The sequence below is a fragment of the Aphelocoma coerulescens genome, chromosome 18 (genome assembly GCF_041296385.1).
Source record: "Aphelocoma coerulescens isolate FSJ_1873_10779 chromosome 18, UR_Acoe_1.0, whole genome shotgun sequence".
NCBI classification, from domain to species: Eukaryota; Metazoa; Chordata; class Aves; order Passeriformes; family Corvidae; genus Aphelocoma; species Aphelocoma coerulescens.
This window is the reverse complement of record NC_091031.1, coordinates 4,365,436-4,390,773: the sequence shown is the minus strand read 5'-3', so window position 1 is coordinate 4,390,773 and position 25,338 is coordinate 4,365,436. Positions and strand designations below refer to the sequence as shown.

The window sequence follows — 25,338 nt, the reverse complement described above, 5'->3', positions numbered from 1 at the left end:
AACACGCAGAGCCGGGGCGGCACGGAGCGGCGGGGGTCGGGGCAGCCCGGGGGCTCGGGCGGAGCACTGGCGGCGGGGGGCGGGGTCCGGCGAGCAGCCCCTCAGGCCGGCGAGGGCCCCCCCGTCCCATCATGCCCCGCGCCGGAGCGCGAGCGGCGCTTTCCCGCGAATTCAGTTCAAAGGCGGGGGTGGGGGGGCGCGCGCCGAGGGCGCGGACCAACCAAACGCTTCCAGAACCATCCGCGCGTCATGCGGGGGCGGGGCCGGCACTGGCCAATGGGACGGCGCGGCGCCATTCCCGCGGCCAATGGGCGCGCGCGGGGGGCGGGCGCGCGGCGGCGGTCGGGCTCGGCGGCCGCGGCGCTGAGGGGAGCGGGGCGGAGGAGACTTGGCGGAGTTGGAGCGCGGCGCGTCCCCCCCGCCTCACGTACCCGCCCCGGCCGGCCCTGCCTGCCCCGCTCGGTCTCCGTCCAGCCGGGGCCCGCCCGGGGCCACCCCCATGGCTCCTCAGAAGCACGGTGGAGGAGCGGGGCCCAGCTCGGGCTCCGCTGGCGGCGCCGCCGGAGGAGGAGGAGGAGGAGGCGGCGGGTTCGGGGGTTCCGCCGCGGCGGCGGCTCCCGGCGGCAAATCCGGCGGTGCCGCGGGCGGCGGCGGCGGCGGAGGAGGCAGTGGGTACTCGGGCGGCTCCTCGGCCTCCTCGGCAGCGGCGGCGGCGGCAGCGGCGCTGCCCCCGGTGAAGAAGCCGAAGATGGAGCAGATCCAGGCCGACCACGACCTTTTTCTTCAGGCCTTTGAGAGTGAGCACCGGGTCGCCGGAGGAAGTGGGGGCCGGGCCGGCGGGACCGGCCCGGGCCGCCGCGGAAAGGGCGGGAGGAGGAGGGGAGGGCTTTGAGGAGCGGGGGCTTCCGGGGGTAAACACGGTCGGGGGGCGCAGGGGGGGAGCGGGGCCGGGGGAGGCGAGGGCCGGCGGGGCCTGGGCGGAAGCGCGGGGAGCGGGGCCGGTGTGCGGGAGGGCGGCGAGAGGCGCCCGGGGCCCGCGGGGCGGAGGGCGGGGGTGTGTGTGTGTGTGTGTGTGTGTGTGTGTGTGTGTCCGCGCCCACCGATGAACTTGGTTCTCAGTAGCACTTCCCATCAGGCTTTCGGGGCGGCTGGTTCCCTTCCCTCCTCCAGCAGCCCTTGGAGGCTCTGGGCAGTGAGGGGCGAGGGGGCCCTTTCCTCTTTGGCCTCTGCCGTTCGAGCTCGTTTCAGGGGCAGGACGCGATTAAGACTTCACTGTACTTGGTTTTTCTTTGTCTGGCAATAATTTTCCTGTAGTCGAGGTTTCGTATTGGAAATTGACCTTTGCGACCCAGGCATCCCCCCTGTGGCAGTTCCAGATAGGAGGGGAATCCCCTTGAATGCACTAGAAAGTTGTTTGTGAAAATCTGGTTTAAAAGCACAGTGGAGCAGTAAACTTAAATTGTACTAAAAGATTTCTGTGCAGTTGCCAGGCTTTGAAGGAAATTTTTAATGCCCTACTTGAAGACATGATCCTGTTTTGGGATTGGTGCTGTCAATGCTCACACTTGCTGTAGACAGTGACAGTGTTGGAGTTTATGGTGTCTCGAATAATGTGTGGCCATTTGAGTCTCAGTCCTTTTAACAACACTCTGTGTACAGCAAATACTGTGCTGCAAATGGGTCAAGTGGCAAACTTAAGTTCTAAGAGGTTTTCTCAGTGTCAATGCCCGAGGTGGAAAAAATTCTTCTGCCCGTGGCTCAGTGTGTCAGATAATGAAAGCACAGAGCTGTGGAAGTGGGGGTCAGGAGGAAGCTACAGTGTAGATGTACGTATTTATGTACGTATATGTTAACCCTGTAGTGCAAATATCATGGGAAAACTGCAGTTAGTAAATACTGTATTTAAAAAATCCTAACACGTGTAGTATTGAATCACATTCTTCCTGACTGTTTTTGTCCCTTTTCAAGGTCATATGCTAGGAAAAGATAAAAGATTTATTTTAAGCTTTTGCTGAGTAATACAGACTTGTGAAATGTATGTCTCTGCAGGTTGAAGAGTATTTCAGAATTTTTCCACTTGGGAAAACTAAAGTTGAAGCAGCAATGTGTTGCCTTTAAATTAAATTACATCCTCGTGAATGTAACAAAATGTTTTCATACATTAAGAAATTATAATTATGTCATGGGGGTTTTGAGACTAAAAAACCTGGGATGTGTTTTTCAAAGTTGTGACTACTCTGTATTTTCACTTTGTGGCAAAGTGCACATTTCTTAATTTCTTTCTTTTACCTTGATTTGAAAAATACAGATGTTATTATGATAATTTGCATTAAGCAGAATTTTACTGGCTTTCATCAGCCTTCTTAAAGGAAATACTGTGATCCTTTTAAGATTTCGTTCTCTATCAATAATACACCTCTTTAATAATGGATTCTATGGGGTCTTACATTCATAACTGTAGAAATAAGGCTTAATAATATCTTTTAAAAGGGGTAAAGGGTATAAAAAACTGTCCTTTTCTACTTCTAATTGCAGAATAATACAAATAGCTGGAAACAACAAACTTTGCAGCTATTTGAAATAAATGTTTTGCAGTCATATGAAAAGAAAATTATATATTTCTTTAAAAATAAACTTTGTTTTCTTTTTGTGGGAAATGGAGACAGCGTTACCAGCCTTAGCATGGTCATCAATACATTGACCATTCTTTTTTCTCTCCACTTGATGTGTATTACCAAGTCATTTATAAGTTTCTTGCTGATGTTACTTAGTGAAGTTGGCTTTTATTTCAGTTTAAATAGGCTGTATTTCAGCTTAGTTTGGAATTCTTGTTAGAAATAACCTGATCCAGGCAAAACCCTTCTTGTCATGATTTAACTGAATTGGTTAAAACTGAACCGAAGGTCCTCTTCTTGTCTGTAGGCAAGTCTTGATCCTTTGAACATTAGTTCTCGGACCTGTTTGAGGTGATGCTGTGCTTTAGTGTCCATTTTGTGAACAGCTGAATTATCTTCCCTCCTTTTGCACTTGGAAACAGTAGCTGCTTTACTAAAAACAACGTTAATTTCCCACCTTAGAATGATCTATAATGGATCATAGTCAATCGGCAGTCCCTGTTCTTGTTTCAGTACCTGCTGCAAGTGACCTTGGTATTTGCCAGAACTGTAAAGCAGATACCAAATTGTCTGACTGTGTAAATGTATTGTGCTATTTTGGTATCATAGCAGATGGGTTCATTAACTTCATGAAGAAAACTTGCCTATATGACCATAGGTTGTGATACATTGAGGTATTTATTCTGCCCTTTCATGATACAAGGCCTGTAAGAAACACATTTTGTGGAAAGCAAGAGCAGTCAGAATTGAGTTGTGACCCCAGATTTGTAGTACCTTAAACAAGAAATTGCTTTGTGTTGTAGAGTTGGTGAAGTAACCGTGAATGTAATAACTTGGAGTTACTTGGACATTGTGATGCTTCACTTAATGACTTTTGTGATAATTATTTCAAAGTAATCACCATACTAAGTTAGATACTTTTTATCATTAGAAGATTGTCTTTCTGGAGGTGTAAGTTACATTGGATAACACGTGTTCCTTTTTTCTTAGAACCAACACAGATATACAGATTTCTACGCACCCGAAATCTAATAGCAGTGAGTAATTGGTTTTATCACTCCTTTACTTTGCACTTGTAGAAAATTCTAATTAAAGGATAACCATTGTCTATTTTTTCCCCCCTGCAGCCAATATTTTTGCACAGAACTCTCACTTACATGTCCCACAGAAACTCCCGAACAAATATCAAAAGGTAAAATTGTTTTTGTAAAGTAATCCTAAAATGTTCACCAAGTAGCACAAGTCCAAAAAACAGTGGAGGGTGATGTCCTGTTTTCTTTTTGAAGAACATTAAAATGCATACTTCAGTGTACAGTTGATTTCTGAGACCTAAGAGATTTTTTGCAATGTTAAGTGTATGTGTAGCTTTATCCATGTGACTGCTGTCAATACTGGAAGTATTCAGATGTGGAAAACTATCTGCAGAATCCTAACTAATTCTCCCATGTTGGTTTTCTCTTTTGGAAGAGAACTTAACTAAAGAAAAAAAAAACTAAACAAAACTGTATTACATCCCAACTCTTGTAATCAATGGTGCCTAATCATAATCACATGAAACATTGTATTTTAAACTGTAACCTAACCACTTGTTTTTGAAAAAACCAAAACCCAAATACAAAACTATTGGCTTTGTTAGTTAGTCATGAAAGAATCCAGTAATTATTTCTGTAGTTATTTTAAAAGCTGGAAAATAAAGGAGGTCTGTTTATAGTATTTTACAAGAACTCCAGCAAATACTTTAAAAAGGTTGCTTTGAACTGGATACACCTGAGAGATGGGCTTCAGTTTTGATACTGCAAAATAGTCATTCCTGTCGTGTGAGGTGCTACAGCTGCCTGTCAGTGGACCTGGAAACATAGAAACACTGCAGAGGGACAAGTGCAGTGTACATTATTAGCAGAATCACAAGGCCCTTCCAGTTACTTCCCCTTCACTGAAAATCCTTTGTTACAGTTTAGATTTTTTTTTTTTGTAACCTGAACATTTAGTTTAAAATATTTTAGCACCAAAGTTCTTATCGCTTAGAAACAGTTGCTGTGGGACTTAAGTACAACAAATATGCAACAAAATGTGATTATGCAGACAATTCTAATTTAAATTTGTATTTATATCTAAGGGAAGTAATATCTGCATGATCTGTAGATCAATAGAATTTGCATATTTTTATTTAAATTAGAGGAGCTATTTATGGCATTGTTTGATCTCTTGGATATTGTTGAATGTTCTTGCTATGAGTTTTAATGCCACAATATAACTGCTTCTTAAAACTGAATCCATAACATACAACTTCATATACTTAGGACAGGTAATGATCAGGTTTGGGGTTTTTTTTAGACTTGAAGTTGTAGCTTACTCTTTCTTATAAAAGTTACCAAAATGAATTTTTTGCTTATTTTAGAGTGAGTCAGAGCAAAATTTAAAGAAATTATTTTCAGGGTGTCTTGTTTTTTGTGGTTTGGTTTTTCTAACTAGAATTGTACTACAGGAAGTTCTTGCTTATAATTTAGATTAATTTATTGTTGATTAAAATGTGTATGTTACTTGAAAGTGTTCTGTTGGATATCTGCTGTACTTGCTGGGAAGCAAGAGACAATTCTTTGCCTGTGCATTGTTAGCCACTGTTCCAAATTCCAGTTGATTCAGCTGCACAAGTAATGCTTGGTTTCTGTTGGAAATGTACTGATTTTTACCAGTTCCCTTAATGTTTTGTGTTAGAACTGTGAGTTTAGCTGGGAGATGTTCTAATAACACAGATTACAGCTGTTTCTCTCAATAGTTCTGACAATGCTGACTTACTGAAATCATGCTGGTAATCAGGTCTGGGAAGATCAAGTAAAATGTTTTGGTATGTTTTCTCTATAAAAACACAATAATGCAATAGAAGTGAGCAAGCATAGTTGAAAGGGAAAAAGCCAGAAAGTAATTGTGAAGTGTGTTCCCCCCTGGGTTCTCTCTACCCTTTCCATGCTCAGTTGGTACTGTGGCCCTTCTCTTTCAGTGTAGTTAAAACCACAGAAGTTGTAATTTAAAGGTAGTTTGGACTGAGAAATTGGCAAAAGAGTCTGAACTGCACTTCCCGTGGGGGTTAGCAGGATCCATGTTTGCTGATCTGTGCTGGTAAATACTTACAGATATCCACAAGATCTGAATCACTATTCTTCATTCAATAGAACTAGTTAAGATCTTGTTGTTTTGGTGAAAAAGAGACTTTAGAAGAGGGAAAATATCTGAACTAGAGAAGATCATCTTGAAGTTTATATTAAAAAAAAAATCTGTGTTCCCGGTTTCAGTACTGTGAAAATGTTAGTAGAGTTCTTTTTGCAAAGAGGTCTGTTCTGGAACTGCGTCACTATTAGCCTGCTTATGTCGACTATACGTGTATATTAATTTGTTCCCCTAGAACTCCTAAATGTTGCCATTTTTAAATTGCTGATAATTATTTTGATGGCCATTTCAGTAAACAGTTTATAAGTAAAATATAAAGAACTAATCTCCAAACTTTATAGAACTTATTTAAAGAACAACAGTAACTATAGCTCTGCATCTTTTACCTCCAGCTCTATGATAGTCTGAGAAAAATGCCAGACAAATTTATCACTTGGACTTAGGGAACTAAAACTGCATTTTCACAAGGAAATTATCTATTGATATTGCTCCACATGTTTAATACTAAGAAAGTGTTTAGAAAACCTAGAATGCTTAGATCATAGGAAAATGGTCATAAGGAATAGTTAATGGCCATGTGTCAATCTGGGCTAAAAAGGTATTGAAGTTGTTGCTTATTGGAGAGGTGATGGGCTTTGGTCAGCTGATACTTGATGGAGAGCTGAACTGGGCTTTGTGTCTCTGGGTCTGTCTTCAGGTGTTAGTATATTATTAGACCAAATGATGGTGTTGGAAAGAAGTTACTAACTGTTAATAAAATTACTTCACATACAGTATTTGGAGACAGTATTCACATACAGTATTTGGATAAAGGAATAATTGGCAAAACAATGGCATGCTATGATGTGACTTCTAATACTTTGCTAATTATTACTTTCCTTGTCTGGAATAAGAGTGGGTGGAGAAAGGAATGCACAAGATGCACATACTTGTTACACAAGTAAATGCTGTCTTGAAAATCCTGAGTGTGAGGAATGGTTATTACAAGAACTTAATTTTGTCTGTTTTGCATGGGAACATGGTAAAATAAATAGTAATTAATTTTAAAGGAATTTCTGCTCTTACAAGTTAACTTCAAAGGCAAATGTTTTTTATCAGTTGCTATTTTTAGTTTTTCTGGAAGATTTTTTTATTAGCAGGACTCTCGTGTTTTGACTAACCTGAGTCTGGATTTAGCAGAGGTTGTGCCATGTTCTTTTTTGGATCAATAATGGTCACATATTAAATACAAGTTGTGTCAGATGTTAGTATCTTTTATGGAAGATTGTTAACTTTCCCCCATTCTGGGATCATGTTTGTCTCCTAGCTGGTTTTTGGCTCGTATTCCAATCATGACATAACTTTGCTCTAAATCTGTTTTAAGCAATTCCTCAGTCTGCAGAAAGCCCTCTAAACTTACTGTTCTGCAGAACAGTGTCTGATTTTGATGAGCTGGAGCAAACTGCACGCAGAGACATTTTTACCTTCGAATCAGAAACTTTTAATGAATTGCTCTGTGCTTAATGTCTCTTGATTTAAAGCTGAGGACAGCAATGGTCATTTTAATAATCCCATGTTTTAGTGTAGGTGAGTCAGTTCTTCAGTCTGTCATATGTGTGAATCTTGGGCTGAGTAGAGCTTTGAATCAGTGATTGTTTATTACACAAATCATAATTGTTTTTCTCCTTGTTATCTGAGTGCAGCCCTGTAGTTTTTGTTGCCCAGTGTTGCTGTTTAGTCACCACATGATGTGTAACTCAATCATTCATGAGCATTACGTGCTGACTGTGGACAGAGTGACATCAGTGTTTCTTCAGTCAGGATATTTCTGTAGACAAATGCTTCCCACTTCCCCAGAACAGGGTGGTGTTGTTCCCTCTGCAAGAAACCCAGTGTTCGGCAACTGTTTATGTTCTTCTTACTCCATTTTTCTAAGGTATAAATGTAAAGGAAAGATGCCCTCAGATTCTTGAGTTGTCACTGTAGTCAGGTGCAATTTTGTGGGCATCTAGATCCAAGGATTAACTTGCCTTTAATGAAAAATAGAAAGACTGTTTTGTAACGTGTTGAATAACTTCTGCTCATGAGTGAGCTTTATGTAGCAATGAACATGAAATTGTATGTATGGTAGAACAGGCTGAACATACGAGCATGAACAGACTGATGTCAGAATTACAGAGAGGAATGATTTGAAGCGATTATTCTCTATGACATTTTTGTCATTGGTTGTCATTGTTCCCTGTTTCCTGTGAGTGTGCTCCAAAGGTAGCTTCAAAATTCATTGCTCTTTGCATTGTGTCCATTTAATAGAAATGTGTTGAGAAGTGAGGTTTTGGGTTTTTAATTGGGCTTTTAACTCTTTTGTCCTACAAGGTTTTAAGTGTTTTTCATTATTATTATGACCAAGATTAAAATAGTAATGACTGAAGGGCTGACGCCTCAATTCCTGGTTATGTATAAGTGTCACTAAAACAGGAAGATTTTCTTTGACAAAACTGAAATGTGGTTAAACATGTTCATTGCAAGGATTTCAATATGTTGCTGTTAAATGAAACTTCTTATGGCAGTAGGATTACGTTTGCAAGGTCTGGGTTTAATTCCTTGTGTTATTTTTGATAGTGCTTGAGAAGCAGTTGTGTCGCTTATAACATGACCATGATACTAGGTCTGAAGAAGTATATATGTGTCTAAAGGGTGTTTCCTGAAGAGAAGGCTAAAACAGTATATAATAGACAGTTTTAGATGGAAAACCAAGTCAAAGCTCGGGCTGAATAATTGTTTTTGCTGTTAGTTGTGGGTTATAGTGGCTGTGTAAAACTGTTCTTTTTGCTTTTTCCTTGCAGGAAGACATTCAAAGTAGATGACATGTTATCAAAAGTAGAGAAAATGAAGGGAGAACAAGAATCTCACAGGTACTGTCCTTCTGTATATTTATGTGTGTGGGCACAAATGAGCACATGCATGGGCTAAATCAAAAGTACTTTCGACTGATCAAGTGCAAGTGATAAAGAGTTATTACTAGAAGCAAGGCACTTACTGTTTGAAATGTTGCTTCCAGAATCTTAAAATGTGTGTATGTATGCTGGTCACTTAACTTGGAGAAAAGCAGTATTGGGATAAACTTTCAATATTTGTTGTGGCAGCTCTTAAAATGTGTATAGAAACTTTAAATAGGTATTTGCCTTAACTTTGTTTTTAAGAGTGTCAGTTGTGTCAGTAACTAATCTGTGTGCGTTGGAATTAAAAGTAAAAAAATGAGGTGGATTTGGGAAAATATCATAAGTTTTATTACTTGGGGTTTATGTTGTTGTATACTTGCTATTTTTAACCTTTTCCCACAGTGTTTACAAATCATTAGACTGCTGCAGAGGCAGCTGTGCTAGATACAGTGTAGTCTGAAACAAACATAAGTTTTGTATTCTAAGAGGTTTTATGGATTTACCATGTATTATTTTTCTTAATTATATTTTGCTCCATGTATTGTGGTTAGTTGCTTTGTTGAAACAACATAGAGTATTGATTTGTGTGTGTTGTTTTTTGTGCTTTCAAAACTATCCAAAATGTGCTTTAGTGTGGAAAAGTAACCTGGATGAATAATGCAAGTTGGTGTAGATATAGTCCTTTGAATGCTCAAGCTGTTGGGCACTTACATTGATCATCTCGGAGCTCTTGGAAATGTTTGTGTTAAAAAATAAGTGTGGAGTGTCAGGCTGTATCTGCCTGAGAAATGAAGGTGCACAAAATTGTGTCTGGTGGTGTGGTGGGACAGATGATGTTTTGTTCAAAGTGTATTTCAGAAATACTAACTGGTTTTGAGACAGTTTTTAATCTAGGTTTATAAATACTTGCTTTAAACTGAAATGTGCTCTGAATTTTGCAATTTGAAGTAAGATGGGTCTATAGTCAGCAGAATAGGTTGTGAAACAAACAGATGCAATTATTATTTTGATTGCATATGTTATGAATTATATAGACTTGATGTAACTGATAATCTTTATTTCTAAAGATGAAGGTTCCCCCTGCAGATTCTCATTACCAAGATTAAAATACTTGTTGGTTTGGTTTTGTTTTAATTTGTACCAAGCCCATGGTTCAGGGTGAAATTCTAGACAATTCCACCAAAACTGAACTCTGTTGCTGATGAATGTCCAACAAATGTGTTTACATGCCTGTGAAGGCAAGATCTCCTGTCTTCAGGCAGTGTTTTTCTACTGTAGTGTTAAAATTTTTTTTTAACATAATAAGTCATAGAGTACCCAGAGAGAATGAGTCTGTAAAGAGAAAACTGGTGTTCAGTTCTGCATCAACTGCAACTGCTGTATCCAGGCAGTTTCCAAGCTAAAAGGATGGACTGAATCATTAGAGTTCTGTACTGAACATCAGTGAAGTGGTAGCTGTGAGAAGAAAACACTTATTTATTCTAACATTTCCTTTTTTTTTTTTTTTTTTTTCTATTTAGCTTGTCTGCTCATTTGCAACTTACATTTACTGGCTTCTTCCATAAAAACGGTATGTTTGCCAATTAATTCATTACACTATTAATTCGTATAACACCTTTGAAATTAGTAGAGATACGTGAGGGGAATATTTGAATCTTTTTAATCTCTGCTGTTTGGATGCAGGCTTTAATTTACTTGTTCAGCCTGTCTCATTAGTTATAATTCAGTAGTGCTTTAAAAATGTTGTACTGTAATTGTGATGTTAAGAAGGTAAGCCTTCAGGGTTTTAGTCAGAACAGTGATTTTGAGAAATACTTTAAGTCATTATCCATTCAAACTGAAATAGACCTTGAGGAAAGTGATTCTTTCCTGAAGAATGTCATTTTCTGGGAGAGTATGTCTTTGATGTTTGAAGAAGCTTTAAAAAACCCCACAGCCATCATATAGTTGGAAGATTACATGCTAGTTTAAAACAGAAGTGTAAAGAAAAAATTTTGTCAAGTCTAGAAATAAAGGGAAGGCCATGTCAATGATTATAAAAGCCATGGAAATAATAGTTTAGTGACTTGAAGTCATTCCATGGTGTCTTTCAAGCATGTAAGAATTTGCCTCTCAAAATCGGAATATCGGACTTCATTGACCAGAATGAAGAGTTCTACTGCTCTGAGAGCAAAAGCTGTTTGTCCATTAAAATAAAACAGTATTTCTAATTTTTTGGTTGGCATTGCTGGCAGCAGCTACCTTGAAGATTCCAGGCTCTAGGAAATTTATTGTGCAGTCTCTGAAACCAAATCTTAGTTTCTAAGACTTTTTTTCAGGTTCTTTCGAGAGTCCTTTAGCAGCTATTGTGCATATATTTAACTTTGCATAATATTTGAGGTTGAAGGGGGGTAATTTTGTTTTATTTTCTTATCTGGTAGCATCTAGATCTTAAATTTCAGGTTTGCAACCTGTAAAGAAGAAAATTGGAAAAAATAATTTGACTCATCTGTAATTAGTGTATTCTGACTGTCCTTAAATCTACCCATAACATTTTTCTCTGTTATAAAACATAGCACACTTGCTCTTTCAAACTTTAGAGATCAGCTATGCCTTTTAATCTGCTAATATGAGAATAATTAGGATATATTCTCAAGTGGAAATTTGTAGTAAGTTTGGGGAGAGTTGAAACTAAGAATGTGGTTAAAGGTCTTTGTACCTGGGAGGTGCCTGTGGTTAAAAAGTAATTATAGATGGCTTTATATTGTTGAATAGATCTTCACTTTTTCAGAATTGAAAATACTTTTCTGTTTAGATAAGCCATCACAAAACTCAGAAAATGAACAAAATTCTGTAACTCTGGAAGTACTACTGGTGAAAGTTTGCCACAAGAAACGAAAGGTAAAAATTATTTCACAAACTATTTATATACATTAAAGCAAAATGTTTACCTGCTTCTGGAATATCCAGGTAACATTGCCATATAGTGATGCCATATAGTTGAAATTAGTCTTTAAATTTAAGAACTAGTGTATTCAAGTTGATTTCTATTGGATTTTGCACAGCTTTATGAGAAATGAGTTTTAAAAAGCATTTAACTTTGTTGATTGAATTAAGCTTGTAAATCACATCCACTCACTGTGAATTTCAGCCACTCCTGGTTTTACCTCAGTTTTTGTGTGTCATGTCATTAAACTGTTCATTCTGTTGTGATGTCCAGAGGCTTAAGTAAACCAGGCAATCACAAAATCATAAAGTAGTCTATGCCTTTTAGAGGTTAGGAGTAAAAAGAAACAAATTGTAATTGTTTTGAATTCCTCAGTCATCTGCCAACTCTTGTATCTTTCCTTGCTTTTTCTGTACCTGTGTTTTTTATTTTGATCATTTCAATTATTGCAGGTTTTAGCTACCATGAATCATAAGCAATTTTTTATTTATTTTTAAAGCATCTTTGAATTTGCTTGCAGTTTTAGCTGTGCTTATTTCACATCAGTTGGCAAATTATCTTCCCAACTATGAGAATATGGGAGGCTCAGTAATGCTTCAGGTTTTTACCAGAAAGGGAAAGATTTGCAGTCAGAACTATGTGTTCTTCCCTAAGAATGCTAGGCTGATTTGACATGTTTTTAAGAATTGATGTTGGTTTTTTTTGTTGTTGTTAATTGTTATAGTATGGATAAATATGGTGAGATCAGGAGGTGCTGATTGTTATTCCAAATGTTTTGCTTCAAGTTTCATATTTAGGCCATCTTGTCTTGTTTTCCCAATTCTACACAATGTTCGATGATCTCTTTGAGAGGTACTGAATATAATAAATCCCAGATGAGTGCTTCTTTATCTCACAGATAGCACAAAGTGCATTTTGAAATATTGCAAGGAGAAGATAGGAAGCCCTTGAAATATATATATATATATATATGTATCCTAAACATTTAATTTCTTCAGGTAAATAGAATTAAATTAGTATTAATGACTGTTTAACAATCTAAGTGCCTCATGTTAGTGTTACTTTAATCACATAGAGAAAGATGGCTGCTGCCAGAAGGAGTTATAGAATGCCAATTTTATTTACACTTACAAATATCTGGGTTTGCATTTAAAATCTGGGATTGCTCCAGATTTTTTTATTTATACCTGTTACAAGGCTTATTTTCAAAAGTTGGCAGAACAAGTACGATTAATAAATGACGTCAATTTAAATAATGTCTTTACTTTGAAGTCTAAAAACCCAAACCTTATCTTTCTTGTTTTGCTGCAGGATGTCAGTTGTCCGATAAGACAGGTTCCTACAGGTAAAAAGCAGGTGCCTTTAAACCCAGACCTCAGCCAAATAAAACCAGGCAACTTCCCATCACTTGCAGTTTCCAGCAATGAGTTTGAACCAAGCAACAGCCATATGGTGAAGTCTTACTCATTGTTATTCAGAGTCACTCGCCCAGGAAGGAGAGAATTTAATGGACTGATCAATGGCGAAACTAATGAAAACATTGGTAACTTCAGCCTTTAAATCTGCTTTTGCAAGGTTTATCTTGTAAGCACATATAGAGTCATCTTGATGTGCAGTGTAGGTCACAGTGTGACAAGGGCCAGTAAAAACTGAGTGATTGAGCTTTTATTTGTTTGCAGTTTCTTTTTAGGGGCTGAAATTCAGCTGGTAGCTAGAAATTGTGCTTCTGGTTTTTGTAAATTTAACACCAGTTGTTACTAATGTGGTGGTGAAGGTGTGAGGCAACACTGTTAAAAGGTGAATAGTGCAAGAGAGCCCTGTGGTCACTGAGAGTGTCATTATTCCTCTACCAACACTGGTCACTACTGACTCACTGTAGGTGCTATCAGTATCTCTCAGCAAAACTAAATGACAAGCCAATAGAGAAAATACCCCAATAACAAATTTTTAAAAGCTATTTTCTTAATCTTACTGAGTTGTATTACAACACAAATGTTTCAGCCTTGGAAAGTGCATGTAGAATGAAAAACTTTATCACTATTTTATAGCCACAAGAGGAGGAAGATCAAATCCCAAATTCTTTATGCTGACAGAATAATAGGATGAAACTATAAATACATGAGATCATACCTAAAATATGATTACTGTTAAGCTAAGTGCTCTTTTTATTGCATTGTCCTTCTCTATTGTATGGCACATCTGACACCATCAACAGCCATATTTGTGCATAGAGACTGTCTGATCTTTTGAATCTGTGCTTATATAATTATTGAATACCATATTTATGTGCAGATGTCAACGAGGAGCTTCCAGCTAGAAGAAAAAGAAACTCTTCAAATCGTGAAGATGGGGAAAAGACATTTGTAGCACAAATGACTGTTTTTGATAAAAACAGGTGATATTATTAAAAACAATTCTATTAATCATTAGAAATTTGTTTGATAATAAACTTAATATGTTCTTTCTTACAGTGTAGGTTGTATTTGGCTGCATTTTAGTTGTTATTTACAGTAAGAACTTCAGCTTGTTATGTTTTTTTAAAAAACCTGCAGGTTTCATAACACGTTTTATACTGAAACCCATTCAGTGATTATTGTAAATAATTCCCATCTGTGAACTTGAATATTGTCCTGTTAATTTGCATCTGTTTGTCTGTTCCTTGCCAGTTTTTGACAGATGTACTTTCTGGTGTTCTGTTAAAGATCAGTGACAGCATAATTTAAAAGAAAAACAAAGAAAATGTCTCTGAAATACCCTTACTGCTTACATTCTGTTGCGTGCCATAATTTTCTCCATGCCCAGACCGTTGCTGATGTAGTCACAGGTCTCATTCTGCCAGCAGCTAGAGAGGATGTAAGTTCTCCATTACTACAGGACAATCAAACAAATTGTTAAAATTGTAACAGGCTTACTCTGTCATGTAGTTTAGTTATTTATTATCATGATACTACTTAAAGTATTTCAAAGAAGGTGGAGCGGGGTGAACTCCTGTGTCAATAGCTCCGAGCACTCCAGATCTAGTTCAAAAGATAAGGACCAGACCATTTCCTGGGTGGACATTTTGGTTGTTTGGTTGGTTGTGCTGCAAAGGATCATAGTGCCAACAGCCAAAATACAGTACAATGAAAATAAGACCTCTTTCCATGGCAAATGCAGGTCTCAGGTAAACGTAGGTATTTAGATGATTTCTTTATCAATAAAAATGGAGCTTGAAGAAAAAGCTGCTTAAACCAGCTCCAACTAATTCTGACAAAATGGTTATTTATCCAAATAGGGTTTTAGAAGTATATTTTGAGAAGAGTTTGGGTTTTGGAGAAATACCCTTTTCTAATATGTATCTTAGAAGTCTTGACAATATTTTGTTCTTTTCTATTACTTAATTCTACTGGAGAACTTGAATATGTTAAACATGATACAAACCATTAGATGGTTTTGTAGTGATGATAAGCAAGGACATTCTCAGACATGCTGTTGTATAAATGAGACTGATTTGCAGCAGAACCAAATCATGCATTAAAATGTACATATATGTTTGGTTTAGTCTTTAACATTTTTCTTTGTTATGGATGATGTTTGCCTAAGATTCAGACCTAGTCAAATAAATTTGCCCGAAAATACGCCTTTAGGTTCATGGAAATTTAGTTACTGTGAAATAGTGCATTTTAATAGGCAAACAATAAAAAAGAGCTTTTTTGCACATAATGGGTGTTTTGTCTTGACAGACGCTTGCAACTTCTGGATGGGGAATATGAAGTGGCCATGCAGGAAATGGAAGAGTGTCCCATTAGCAAGAAAAGAGCAACATGGGAAACGATTCTGGATGGGAAGGTATGGATTGTTTTAGTGGCCAAGAGACCTGTCTTCACAGGAAATAATTATCTTTGGGAATGTATGGACATACATTTTAATTTAGCTCTCAGTTTAGAAAGCTTTGGCTACACTGGATCCTTAATACAAGTAGATGGCAACTACTGTAAGTATGGCAGCTGTTTCTTTTCAGTGACTTCTGAATTTCTGACCTAGAAAATCAAGCAGTTTAAGTGCTATTCTAACAAGTTGGACATATCAAAAAGGAGCAAACTGCAGAATATTTAAAGGGGAAGAAAGAGGAACCCAGACCTTTCACAGGTGTGATTTTATGTACATACCTTAAGAGAATGCTGATAAAATGTAGTGATGAAGAGGATGTATCAGTGTAGGAGGAAAGGTTGAGAAATTGTTGACTGAGGTGAATCAACAGTCAGTGACTCTATGTACTTACATAGTCATGCTCACATATCCTGGGAGAGTATGAGTTGTAAGTGATTGAAGAGAAGAAGATTCCAGATAGTTGCAGAGTATTTGTATCTCACCATGATCTTATAATTACAAAAAAAGCAGAGATGATCCAAATAATATAGTAAAAGTACAGTTATAGGCTCAATTATCCTGACCAGCCTTTAACTGGATTAAAATAAATTACATCAGTCTACATTTTGTGAATATTTTCTCATTGTTTTTGTGAAGACACTTACTCTGCTGGTGTTTTGGTTTTTTCTATTTCCCTCACTCTCCAGCGGTTGCCTCCATTTGAAACGTTTTCTCAGGGACCTACGCTTCAGTTTACTCTTCGTTGGACAGGAGACACAAATGATAAGTCTACAGCTCCTATAGCTAAACCTCTTGCAACACGAAATTCTGAAAGCCTCCCTCAAGAAAACAAGCCCAATTCTGTTAAGCCTACTCAGACTATAGGTAAGCAAACTTTGGTTTTGCTGCTGAATAATCATCTGCTTAGCCCTTGTTTGCTTAGGGCTCATTGGTGCAGCTGCTTCAGGTAATTCTCAACAGGAAAAAGCAAAATTGAGTGGGCTTTGTTGTATCCTGTATTTTGTAAATTTTTTAAGGTTAAAAACTAAACATCAGAACAATATTGAAGTGATTATATACAATGCTGGTAAATCCTGCTGTGAAATACATTGGGAAAAATCCATCGGTAAAAATCCATCAGTAGGATTTTTGGGATTATCTGGTTTGCCCTACTCACTCCAGTTACTGTTCGTAAGTTTCTGGATTTATAGGTGCCCTGGTTTCAGGCAGAATACAGTTAATTCTCTTCTCAGTGGCTGGTATAGTGATGTGTTTTGGATTTAGGATGAGAATAATGTTGATAACACTGATGTTTTAGTTGTTGCTAAGCAGTGTTTAGACTAAGTCAAGGGCTTGGCAGCTTCTCACACCACCCCACCATCAAGGAGGCTGGGGGACACAAGGAGCTGGGAGAAGATACAGCTGGGAAAGCTGACTCAAGCTGTCCAGAGGGATATTCCAGAACGTACGGCTTCATGCTCAGTATAGGAACTAGAAGGAAAGTTAGCCTAGATGCCATTTTTATTTTTTCTCACTCCCAGTTGTTTGTGACTTTGAATTAGAACCTGGTGTTGGCCGGTAAAGCTCAAGGACATCTGGAAAACTTAAGTTGTACAGAAAACAAAGGCTGCACCTGTTGTTTCAACAGCTATGAACACATCTAGGCTCTGGATTGGCAGCCAGTTCACTTCAGAGTAATCAGCATGTCCAAGCTTGTAACTAGATTGGGACTCAGATTAAGGAATCTTCTAGGTCCCTGTTGTAGAAGTGATTATCTGGAGTGCAGTGGTTCTGTCCCCAGGCTTAGTCCTCTGGAGTGTTGCAGTGAGGCACTGCTAGTGAAGAGTTGATAGTGCTTTGGAGAACTTGTCCAAAATGGCATTTCAGTCTGAGTTTGGTGAAGTTTTGGAGCTGGAGTAGTGACAGCAAGGGAATTATTGTTATGAAAAAAGCACTGCTTTTCCAAGCGTAGTTTTTATGCAGTTTTGTTGCAGTAAATGTTGAGAAACGTAATGGTGAGACTTCCTAAGAGTGGTGATTCTTTTAGATCTTTAGTGTGATAAAAAAGTGAGAGCAAGAAGAATTTTACCCTACCTGTGCAGAAACCCATGTCTAGAATGATCCCTAATATCCTCAGCCAACCTACAGGCATCTTTCTCTTTGGAAAGAGTACAAGAATATTTAAATAAGACTGATTTCTGTTTCCTGAACCAAGTATTTTACCTGAGCTAGGGACTGCAGACACTTGGGTTTCTTGCATTAGGATGAATGGCTGACAGTGAGTACAAACATGAAGTAGTTCCAACAGAACCTGGGAGGTCTTCAAACATTCGCTGTAGAAATTGTTCTGCTTTCTCTTTTCTTCCTTGTACCAGGCTTCCTTGTGTTTTAGAGTTTCTTGGAGACCTGTATTGTAATTTGTTAGGCTGAGGTTTTATCCTCAGACTTGCAAAAGAAATGAGAGCTGAGTTAACTAACTCTAGAAGGCATATGGTAGTTTACTGTTATAAATGTAGAGACAGTAGGAACGTGGCAAGACTGCATTGCTAATGTAACCTGGAACCCACTTTTTCTTCCATCAGAAAAGCTAAATATTCCAGTAAATTGATAAAGTTACAGCCAGAGCAACCTTCCCAAATAGTACAGCCAACTCTTACACACAAACATACTGTAGTGTAATGTGCAGCATTGTAGGGTATTTATTATGGTTCTGCTGTTTGCAATGTCTGAATACCACAAGAGTGAAAACAGTAGGAAACTTCTATCAGAGATTCTGATAAAGACCCAGTATTTTCCCAATGGTACATAAATTTGGTCTTGTCATTTTTTTTTGGCATATTTCCCAAGGCAGACCAGTGGAATAAAGACATCAAAGACTTTCTAAATATGGCAGCTTAAACTTTGCTGTAATTACAAAGTTCTGAAAGTAACTGAGCCATGGAATTGGGATTTCTCTGATGTGGTGCAGGCTAAAGTATCAGACCTCCTCTCTACAGAAAGAAGATAAAATTTCCATTCTTCTCCAAAATACTAAATACAAAATAAGTGCATCTTCTAGAAGTTAGGTTTTCCCATCTTTTTCACAACTCAGAAGCAAGCAGGGTCATTGTTTGGTTTCTCTTGAGGGCAGATTTATAAACCTGCTTAGTTATGTGGGGTTTCTCATTGATTATATGAAATCAAATACTATTACATAGATTAAAGTGTACAGAAGAGATTCAGAAGCAACTGAGCAGTACCATTACACATGCAAATAGTAAGTGTTCAAGGGTTAAAGTTTCAGTTAAATATTTTGTGTGTTTACTTACATTTCTGCTGTCTGTTAAGAGATTGGTGGAACTTCTGAAATCGAATTTGAGTGATGTGTTTGAATGCAGCAATCTAAAGCAGGGATGGTTTTAATTTCCCAGCCACACCTGCTTTTAGCAATATATAAAGAATTCTCTGCTTAAATGGAGTAAGAAAAAGGTTACTTTTTACCTGACCATTTTTAAGTTCTTCGAAGGATTCTCCAACACTGGAGATAACCTTGTGTTAGAAGTGGGTTTGCCTGTAGGTTTGTGAAGGAAGCTGAGCATCCAGACTTCCTTGCTGCTGTTAGGAGCTACTTAAATCAAAGGACAATTGAGTAGCCTGTGTCCTTCAGCAGCAGTGCTCTTCTCAGATTTCCATACTTGGGTAAGAAACAATGTTTGTCTGTTCCTCTGCACCAAAGAAATGTGTGTCTACATGTGGTTTTTTTCAGCTGTGAAAGAATCCTTGCCAACAGACCTTCAAACAAGAAAAGAGAGAGATGTTTTAAATGAACCTCGACAGAAGTTGCGAATATTTTACCAGGTATTGAAAATAATCATTAGAGGGAAAAACTAGAATCTAAATATTGTGTGGAATTAAAATGTTTGCTTCGGAGCTGGGTGGAAATTTCCATTTGCCCTTTTAGTGGATGCCTTAAAGAGTCTTAGATTCACAGACCGAAAGCCATTCCACAGACTACTCTTTCCAGAAGTATTTTAGGAAACTAATCTTCCTGGGGGCACATCTGATGTTCCGAAAGACAAAGGACATTCCTTGTTAGACATCTGGAGGGAGACAGGTGGGTCTCCTATAGGAAAAAAAATTCTTGAAATACCAGTGTTTCAGTACACTGAGCTGATGTAGTGTTCCTAAGATCTAACTATTGCTGTCAAGGTCTCCTGTAATGATGTCCAACTTGGTTTTGAGGGTTGGAAGTTGATGAATGAAACTCATTTGGTGCTAATTCTGCTCTGCCTGTTCCTTTGTTTGCATCAGTTCCTTTACAACAACAACACGAGGCAGCAGACTGAGGCCCGCGACGACTTGCACTGCCCCTGGTGCACACTGAACTGTCGGAAACTCTATAGTTTACTCAAACATCTTAAACTCTGCCACAGCAGATTTATCTTTAATTATGTTGTAAGTAATTTTTTGTAGTTTAGCACTATGAAGCACTGTGCAGTCTGTCACAGATACTACAAGTGCAGGGATTCTGTTTCCATCTTAGTAAGTTGTAGGACTGTATCTACAGGTTAGAAGCTGCTTTCTGTGAATGTTTTTGTGTTACGTGGAGGGGAAATATTGTGGGTTTGATTTTCTTTCTTTATATATATAAAAGTGCTGACCACTGGAGGCTGAATTCTGACTGTAGCTACTGCTTTTGCATCAATGTGCTCTTTGATGTAGAAAGCAATGTAATTAGGTTGGAAGTCTCTTGAAGCTCTAGGAAGTTCAGAAGTGTACTTGCTAGCAATCTTTTGCTGATATTTTCCTTAATTTTGTAATTAGTTCTGGGTGGTTTTATATAAAACAGTAAAATAGTACAGAGCAAGGAAGCTTTAGTATAATTTGCTTCTAGAGATTAAAAATTATTTGGGTGTTCTGAGAGGAAACTTGGAGCTATATCAGGTTATTGACAGGTGATATTTAAGGTATTCAGAATTTAAAGGTTACTTGTTTAAACCTCTTCATGCATTGTCATTACTGTCTGAGTATTTGCAATTGTGCTTCAGTATCATCCAAAAGGTGCTCGAATAGACGTGTCCATCAATGAGTGCTACGATGGCTCCTACGCAGGAAACCCCCAGGACATCCATCGCCAGCCTGGCTTCGCCTTCAGCCGCAACGGGCCCGTCAAAAGAACTCCAATCACACACATCCTGGTTTGCAGGTAGGGAGCTGGGAAACAAGCTCTGTGTGGGGATCACAGAATCAGCTAGGCTGGGAAAGACCTTGGAGATCATCAAGTCCAACCTATGACCTAACACGATCAACTAATCTATGGCACTGCGTGCCACATCCAGTCTTCTTTAAACACCTCCAGGGAGTTTAAACACCTCCACCACTTCCTTGGGCAACCCATTCCAGTGCCCAACTACTCTTTCTGCAAAGAATTTTTCGGCCTATAAACCAGATTTGTGAATCTGTAGGTGCATATACACAGTGCTAAATTTCACTGTTATGAGTAACTAAAATGTAACTGAAGAATGATAATGTCACCCATGATTTTTCTATGTTTTTCCAGATGAGATAGCTATTCATAACAATGTAGCTCTCTTTAACTGCTGTACCCTAAATCTTTTCTTCCCCAAAAGGTGAAGTTGGAGGGTTGGGTCAGGAGCTGTTGGGTTTTTAATGGGGATTATTTAATTGCTAGAGATTTCCCCCCTCCCAACATTTTTGCAAGCTAGAGCTTAAAATAATTTGTATTAATCACTTACAGTTCTCAGTATTTGCATCTCTGATGTGATGGTGACAGCAGTAATTTCTCCTTTGCCAGGCCAAAGCGCACGAAAGCGAGCATGTCTGAGTTCCTGGAGTCTGAGGACGGAGAGGTGGAGCAGCAGCGGACGTACAGCAGCGGGCACAATCGGCTCTACTTCCACAGTGACACCTGTCTGCCCCTCCGCCCCCAGGAGATGGAGGTGGACAGTGAGGATGAAAAGGACCCAGAATGGCTTCGGGAGAAAACCATTACTGTAATTATTCCATTTGTACTAAGTTATTTTAAGTGGATTGTGGTTTTTAGAAGATGATCTGCAGTTGTTTAGGGAACAATGGGGCATATGTTGCAAAATTTCTGCATTTTAAAAGCAGAAAATTTTGCTGGAAAACTGTTGATGGAAATAAATGGAATCAAAGTTTGTTTTTTCAAGTATGCCTTCAGTTTGCAAAGTTGGTTCAGTCCCCTTGTGTTCGAACAAGTTTTCGTTGTTTGTGGCTGCTTTTCTCCTTCAAAGAGGAGATGCTGAAATCAGGAGCACACAGTTTGGGCTATTTATAATAAGGATATAATTTATCATCACAAATCTCTACATGAAAAGACATTATTTTTAACTTTTTTGACTGCAGAACCTGAATTTTTTTATATGTATTTTTGTGTATAAGTTGAATTTTGGGTATGCTTTCACTACTTGGCAGCAGACATGCAGTTCTGATGGGTGTGTTTGTTTCTTTTCCTATCCTTCCTCCCAATCTCCAGCAAATTGAAGAATTTTCTGATGTTAACGAAGGAGAGAAAGAAGTGATGAAATTATGGAATCTTCATGTTATGAAGCACGGGTATGTTATTCTGCTTAGTTTTGATACAAATAAATTATAGGATACATTTGGTTGATCATTTTGCATTGCAATTCACTAAATACTTAAAATTTAGTTGTCTCAGTTGTTCAGGAAAAGGTCATTAAAGGATAATTTGTAAAGCTTTTCAGAGTTTAAGCTTTTAAAGAAGTTCTTGTGCCTAGTTGCCTTTGGGTTTTGAAAAGAAAAAATATTGGACTCTGTAGTAGCTGCTCTCTGCAGTTACATTGATAAATCATGTTGTAGAGTATCTTTTTGTTTTTGAAGATGTTCTACTTGCATAATGACGGTTGTCTTATTTGACAGGTTTATTGCTGACAATCAAATGAATCATGCCTGTATGCTGTTTGTTGAAAATTATGGACAAAAAATCATTAAGAAGAACTTGTGTCGAAACTTTATGCTCCACCTGGTCAGCATGCATGACTTTAACCTCATCAGCATCATGTCCATAGACAAAGCTGTGGCTAGGCTCCGAGAGATGCAGCAGAAGTTGGAGAAAGGAGAATCCGCCTCCCTGACGGATGAGGAATCTTCCGAGGAACAAAGTGGGACAGCAAATGGATACAGTGAAAATACCATGAGAGAGAGGATTTCAGAAGTGGAAAGCATCTCAGGTGTCACAAAACAGAGCAAGAAGCAGAAGCTCTGAAGTCAAAAGTCAATTGTCATTCAACGGACAAGCATTGAAGTGACATTCTAGGGTGCATGAGCTCTATAAAGAATTACACACAGAAATACAGAGATTCCAAACAGGCACTGCTGGATGGAAATAAATGATTTCAACAAGGATATTGTTTAAACAGGGTTTTTATTCAGTTACTTATGCAAGTACTACATGTATATTGGTTTTGGTGATGTAATGACAATATTCTAAGAGTTTGAGCATGAAGAGCAATATAAAAATCTTTTTGTAATTTTAGTGTAATTAGTGTCTTAAGAACTTTATGGAATTTACATAATTTAAGTATATGTAAAACCGTTTTTATATTAAGATTTTTGCATCTGTATCTGGCTGGTTTTCCTACCATGAAGTTGTGAAACATTAGGGAAAGGGGATTGGGATACAGTTTCTGCTTTTCTTATTTAGAAATTCTCCAGTTAGCTTTTTGTGAAAATAGCGTCTGACTATTTACAGTTTAACCTTGATCCTTGTATTTGAAATCATTTATCAATTGATCATGTTACAAATCAATTTTTTTTACACTAAAAATTATCAGAGTTGGTGAACTTAGCACTTCCTTAGTCATGTGCCTGTTTGGAAAAGATCTTGGCTTTTCACGTTCCAGACACAGTGAAGTACCACCTTGGCTTTTTGAGGTTAACCAGCAGTTTGGGTTTCGTGGATAATTCTGATGTATTGATCGCCCAGTGTACCATTTTAAACTTGAACATTTAGCTCCTTTATATTTTTATTACACATTTACACAGCTACAGAAAGGATTTGGGTGCAGCCCCTCATGTGTGGGGTCACCCGTCCTGGGGTGCCATGCTAAGGCCGGAGCCGCATGTCCATCTGCAGGCACTGTGTTGCCAACTTCCCGGGAAGTTCTTGCCTCAGCACAGACTGCAAGGCCAGGCCGTGGGTTTAGCTTTGGCTTTCAAGATGCCACTCTTGAGGGAAAAATGCACTGTAAAATTGGACCAGAAAATGTGTTGCACTTCTTATGTAAGTATTCTGTGATGTATTGTATTCAATACAGATACTAAGATGCTGACTAAACTATATTTGAGCAGTTTTGCACTGCTGTTAACACATTTTATGCATACGTTTACAGATTTTTTCCAATGGAAAGTGGTTTCACTACTGGTACAGTATCAGCACCGAAGGGTTTTATTCCAGCAAGCACTGTGGTTGAGTGACATCACCTCAATTTTTTATTATCCTTAAAATATTTCATTTTTCATATTCTTTATTTATAAAGGAACAATGCTGCTGTAAATACAGGTATTTTTTGTTTTTTATTTCATTCCATCACTATGAGATGCAGTTCCCTATTTGTTGAAGGGGTATATAAGCTTTCTAATGGTGTCTTCAGAAATTTATAAAATGTAAATACTGATTTTGATGGTCCTTAAGATGTGTTTAACTGTGAGACTATTTAACTAATGGTGTGGATGTGATTTGTCATCCAGTATTAAGTTCTTAGTCACTGATTTTGTGTACAAAATAGGAAAGAGGGAAAACTGCAGCTTTTCATTACAAACTTCTTGAATTGCCAGCTCTCTGAGTTTTAGCAAACTCTAATTATGCCTCTGAATATCATCATGCATTTCTCTCTGGCTTTAATTTGCTAAAGCTGTGCACATATGTAAAAAAATAGATTATTTTAGGGGAGAAGTAGTTCTAGAATTATTGCTTATGTCATTTCTTAAGCAGTTATGCTCTTAATGCTTAAAAGAAGGCTAGCATTGTTTGCACAAAAAGTTGGTGATCCCCCCAAAATAGTAATGAAATTACTTCTGTTCAGTAAAGTTTGTATGTCATGTCAATTTATAATAAAAGCTGAAAAAAAACCCTTGTTTTCTATTTATAAAGATGCCTTTTCTATTTGTACCTTTGAAGATGCCATGTAAGCTGGTTAAAAAGAATTTGAACGGTACAGTAGATGTAAAAACAAAAAAAAAAAACCTCCCCCCCAAAAAAAACCCAAAACAAGTTAAGCTGTTTAAATGAACCATTGTTTTTCATTAAATGTTTTATTTGAAATCAGCTTTTGTACATGAAGTTCAGTAATACAAAATTTGCCATGATGGGTGTCCAGTCATTCCATGTGCAGAGACCTCAAGCAGCACCTCTATAAACTCTTTGCATGACTTTTAAAATTTGGATATATGTTCTTCCTTTGCCAGATTGTTACAGCTCTATTTAAGGTATCTCCATAAATTTCCTGGCTAAAACCCTGATTTTAATAACTTTCATTCTCTTTTCTTGGGGTAGAGCTGAATACCTGAGATAGATGTGCAAGTTGTACTTTACTGTGCAGAACTGCAATTTATGGAAGTGCAAGTGACACATACCACTTGTGTTGGCAGTAACAGAACTAAGATGTGGTTTTACATGCAAGTGGCTAATTTTTCAGACATTTTTAAAAGTATTTGGCTTATATGAAGTCAAGTTTAAATTGGTGTCAGTTTAAAACCCCATTCATCTGGGACTGCAGAGGATGGATGCTCCAGGTATTGTGGGACAAAACAAGTCAGGAATTGCATTGCTTGGCCAAGTAGTGACTGTGGAATGGCAGCCACTGGAAACCTTTTTCCATGTTAG

The 25,338-nt window shown here is 38.3% G+C and overlaps 1 protein-coding gene across 1 annotated transcript; it reads left to right on the top strand.

Moving 5' to 3' along the window:
• The first annotated feature begins 349 nt into the window (after positions 1 to 349).
• Positions 350 to 23,825, top strand: SUZ12 (SUZ12 polycomb repressive complex 2 subunit). The gene is made up of 16 exons (XM_069032891.1): positions 350 to 797; positions 3,606 to 3,652; positions 3,743 to 3,807; positions 8,603 to 8,671; positions 10,219 to 10,268; positions 11,493 to 11,578; positions 12,936 to 13,167; positions 13,917 to 14,019; positions 15,347 to 15,452; positions 16,181 to 16,358; positions 19,219 to 19,310; positions 19,764 to 19,907; positions 20,501 to 20,658; positions 21,268 to 21,466; positions 21,970 to 22,049; positions 22,374 to 23,825. The coding sequence occupies exons 1-16, from the start codon at positions 500 to 502 to the stop codon at positions 22,717 to 22,719; spliced, it is 2,253 nt and encodes a 750-aa protein (XP_068888992.1). The 5' UTR covers positions 350 to 499; the 3' UTR covers positions 22,720 to 23,825.
• Positions 23,826 to 25,338: the final 1,513 nt, after the last annotated feature.